General features: G+C 34.2%; 1 protein-coding gene across 3 annotated transcripts in view; it reads left to right on the forward strand.

The window, feature by feature from the left end:
- The window catches only part of LOC106869122 (uncharacterized), a 54,797-nt gene that overhangs the window by 28,970 nt on the left and 21,382 nt on the right, over positions 1-4,445 (forward strand). For all 3 annotated transcript variants that reach the window (XM_014914671.2, XM_014914672.2, XM_014914670.2), the window contains exons 4-5: positions 3,223-3,285; positions 4,004-4,148. In XM_014914671.2, coding sequence (XP_014770157.1) covers positions 3,223-3,285; positions 4,004-4,148 — 208 coding nt within the window. The remainder of the gene's footprint in view (positions 1-3,222; positions 3,286-4,003; positions 4,149-4,445) is intronic.

Consider the following 4,445-nt stretch of genomic DNA (forward strand, 5'->3'; position numbering starts at 1 on the left):
AAAAGGGGGTAAAATAAAGCAAAATTAAAAATTAAGATACAATTGAGCTAAACTAAGAATAAAATTTGAGATATGATAAATACAATTGAAAACACAATATACACAATATACACACATACAGATTGAAATACAATATATACAATACGCACTCACACGCAAACACACACACACACACACACACACACACACACACACACACACACACACGAACTCTCCACACACATCCACAAACACATGTTGAATGGCCGTTGATTACACTGTAGTTCTTCCACCCTTTGACGGGTGTTATTTTTGTCCCGCAGGGTGTCCAACAATCACCCACCTCACCAAGCATACTTGGTGGTATTGCCAGTTTAGTCGCCGACGACCCATCCATGTAACAGATTGTACTGGATTACATGGTACCAGTAGTGCTCAAGAGCCACCTGACATATATACATACATATACATACATATATGTACGTACATATATATGTGTATTTATATGTATGTATGTATGTATGTATGTATGTATGTGAGTGCGTATGTATATATATATATATATGTATATATATATATACATATATATATATTATAATATATATATATATATATATATATATATGTATGTATGTATGTATGTAGGTAGGTATGTATTATGCATGCAGGTATGTATGTATTCAGTTTTAAACGATATTTGTCTTTTGTTAAAACTATTTTCCTATTTAATCATTTGTAATCTTCAGACTTGACACTTTGTAATAGAGTCTCGTAAATTCTATATGCTAAAAATTTGCCATTTCAATAATTCTTGTCAAATAACGGACTATTCGTTTTATATAAATTTTAAGATTATAACATTATTGAATTACAATGAAGTTCGCTCTATTTACGGGAGTCAGCTGAAAAGTTCATAGGATTACCAAGATATTCTCATGGAATGTGACCAAATGAGGTTTATTTTTGCACATTGTCCCTCTTGCAGTTCACACACTTCTTCTACTGGTGCTGCCGTTCTTGGATTCTAATGGTGAAGAAGCTTTCATCCTGTTGGTCAAAAAAGTCATCATCAGCAGATATGACGTCACCATCACTGCTATACTGGATCCCAGCCAACTATTTTTTCCTGTTGGGTACAGATGACAGTCAGATGGGAATAAATCAGTAGAATAGGGAGGCCGATCAATTAGTTCAACGCCACAGACATGGGCAGCAACCACTGAAAGCAAGGACTTGTGTGCTTCAGCATTATCCTGGTGAAACAAGACCCCTTTCGTCAATTTTCCAGGTCGTTTGGTCTTGATAGCTTTTTGTAACTGCCTCTACAAGTTGGCATTGTACTCTCCATTCATGGTGTGACTCTTATGAAGATATTCAATAAACACAATGCTTTTTGCATCCTAAAAAACTGAGGCTTCGAAAATATTTTCAGGATATATAAAAATACATAAATTTATGTATGAATATTTCAATAAAATCATGTAACATCTGCAAGAAGTACAGGCAGAAACCTAACTCGTGTACTTTTACACCTGAGAGCCTTCTACTATAATAGCCATTATGTTCCTTACGGACTAATATGAACTAATCATATGTGTGTGCCTGTACGTGTGTCTGTTGGGGTACGCGTTTATGTTTGTACCGCTTGACAAACGATATCGGATTGTTTACGTCCCGTAACATAGCAGTTCAGTCTAAGAGACCAGACTTTAAAAATAAGTCCTGGAATCGATTTGTTCGACTAAACCCTTCAAGGCGGTGCCCTAGCATGACTTCAGTCTAATGACTGAAACAAGTAAAAGAAGAAAAGATGAAGATATCACATACACTTTTACCTACGTGTATCTTCATACTCGTATAGAAAAGTATTTCATTAGTAAGTTATTCACATAGAAGTAAAACAGGGGGCTGGTAGAAAAACACATATGATGATGTAAAACGGAAGTTTAAAACATATTGATAAAGTGAAAACAAAACTGTGAATATAAGAAGACTATTTATACAAAAAATGGTCATGGTGCCTAATGCTACATTCAAAATAGAAGACAAGATTGCATTCTTCATGGCCTGATTGTAGACATGAACTTCACTTCACAATCACGTAATTGCGAGTTGGAACTCACTGCGCGATGAAACCTCACTGAATACCAATATTGTTTGGAATTTAACAGAAAATCCTTCTCCATGAGTAACTGAAAGTTCTATTACTACTTTTGTCTCTTACTCTAGCAGTATTATATTATTACTTGTCAGCCTCAATTTTTGATATGCCTCATATCATACATTCAGTAATCTAGTGTGGGGTACGGGTTCTGATCTTATTCATCTGCTTTATGGTATTTCAACTAACCTAATTGATCTACAGCTTGCAGTCTCTCTCTCTCTCTCTCTCTCTCTCTCTCTCTCTCTCTCTCTCTCTCTCTCTCTCTCTCTCTCTCTCTCTCTCTCTCTCGATAGCCCTTGATCTAAAATTTGGATCATTCAGCACGATATCTTTTTTCTGGTTACATTACCAACCAATTTCAATTATATTATTCTACTAATATAAACTCCACTTCTTATCAGGCTAATTGATGCATATGACTAAAAACTTCAAACATAACGTTCTTCAACACCTAATGAGAAATTTTTATGGTAACTTCTAAAATATTGATCCACACTTCTGTTTCTAATGTATCTCATCCATCTGTTGTAATTTCTTTTTCTTTATAAACAAGAAGAACAACGTAATCCAATACAAGTCTGCCACCAGACGACTTTGATAACTTGCTTCGCTTATTAACAAAAATATGGACTGTATTCTCACTAAAAAATTTTCATATTATTTTATACTAACTGCTATGGAACTTATCTGTGTCTCTTCTGTGCTCCCTTTGCCGCCAACAACTGAGAACAGTACAGTTCAATGTGAGAACTTTTACATAGCCAACATGTTAGAAATAGCAGCCATATCTTCATTTTAAGGACAGCTACTCAGTAGATGGTAGTTACATCGAGAGTGATGGTAGTTGTTCTCGTTTTTATGTTTTTTCTACATTAACTGTTCTATTTTTGTTTCCTTACAAACATCATGACTTAATAATCCACCAACGTATTGACTTAATAACCCACCATTACTTTGTTTGTCATAATAGAAACTGCTTGACCAAATTTTATTCCTACCAGTAAAATTATATGAACTACTGAATCCCATTTTGTCCGTTAGAAATAAAATCTGAAATTAAAATTATTTTATATTTGCAGGAAAGCAGTCATCTGGGAATTCAACACTACCTACAACACAGTCTTCCTTACAAAATATAGAAGGTTTATATTACATTATTATGATTATCAAAATATCATCGTTTAATTTTTTTGACATAGGTCGGTCGAGTTCGTAATACAGTAGTTTCCCCCTTGTTCCTTGATACTTCAACAACTGTTCTATTGCATACAATGTTTAGAAGTCTTTTGTAGTTAATGCTTATCGCAGCTATCTTTCAATATAGGTTCGCAATGCTCAACAATTTTCCGAAAGTTGTTGTTGTACACACAACAGATTAATTTCAGTATATTCTTTTCTGGTGGCACTACATTCGTATAATTCATTGCCACATTTAACTTGTAGATACCAACTTGTGTAAAAAGGTCGAAAAATTTTTTGGTACTTCCATAAGAACTCTGTTGTTCCCAAAGCCAGTTAAACAGCCTACAGCTTTCAGTTTAAGTTTGCTATTCGTCATACATAAATTTTTATTGGTCCTTATGAATCCTATGTAATTCCGGCAAATATGGTCTGGAAACTGTCTGAAACCATGCATTCTCTTTCAGCTTTCTTGTTCCTCTTATAACGTTGTATATTGACATCTGAAATTTTTTCATTTAAACATTTGAATATTTTAGTCAATATGGGTTCAGACATTTCTTCCAATCTTGTAAGGGAAGGAGAAGGTGCTACACATTGAAAGTAATCTTATTTGTTATCTAGTTCTTTTAATTTCTAGTAGTTAATTCATTTGGCTATTTTACCTATTATATTTCAAAGTAATGACCTCCTGGAAGCTGCAGTTATTCAGAACGTCTGATTTTATTATGAAATATGGCATTCTTGTACAAATACAATCTCGTACAATTTTTGTATTTGACACACGAAGAAATTCTGTTGTATCAAACACTGGCGGAGGACAAGTGTAAGTAGATTTTTTTTTAAATCTGAGTTTGTATGGTGATATATTTTATGAAATTACGATGTCACAATCTGCATGCATGACTAAATGGCTAAGAAGTGCGCTTCACACCACGCAGCTCCTTGTCAGTCCTACTGTGCTGTACCTTCGACAAGTTGTCAAATAACTTTGGAATCCTGGCATATATGCAAGCAGGGATAATATGTATGTATGGATATGTGTGCGTGTTTGCATCTTTCTCTTTCTGTCTCTCCTTTCTCCCTCTTTCTCTATGTGTATATATATATATGTATATATATA

Source organism: Octopus bimaculoides, chromosome 14 (assembly GCF_001194135.2).
Source record: "Octopus bimaculoides isolate UCB-OBI-ISO-001 chromosome 14, ASM119413v2, whole genome shotgun sequence".
Lineage (NCBI taxonomy): Eukaryota > Metazoa > Mollusca > Cephalopoda > Octopoda > Octopodidae > Octopus > Octopus bimaculoides.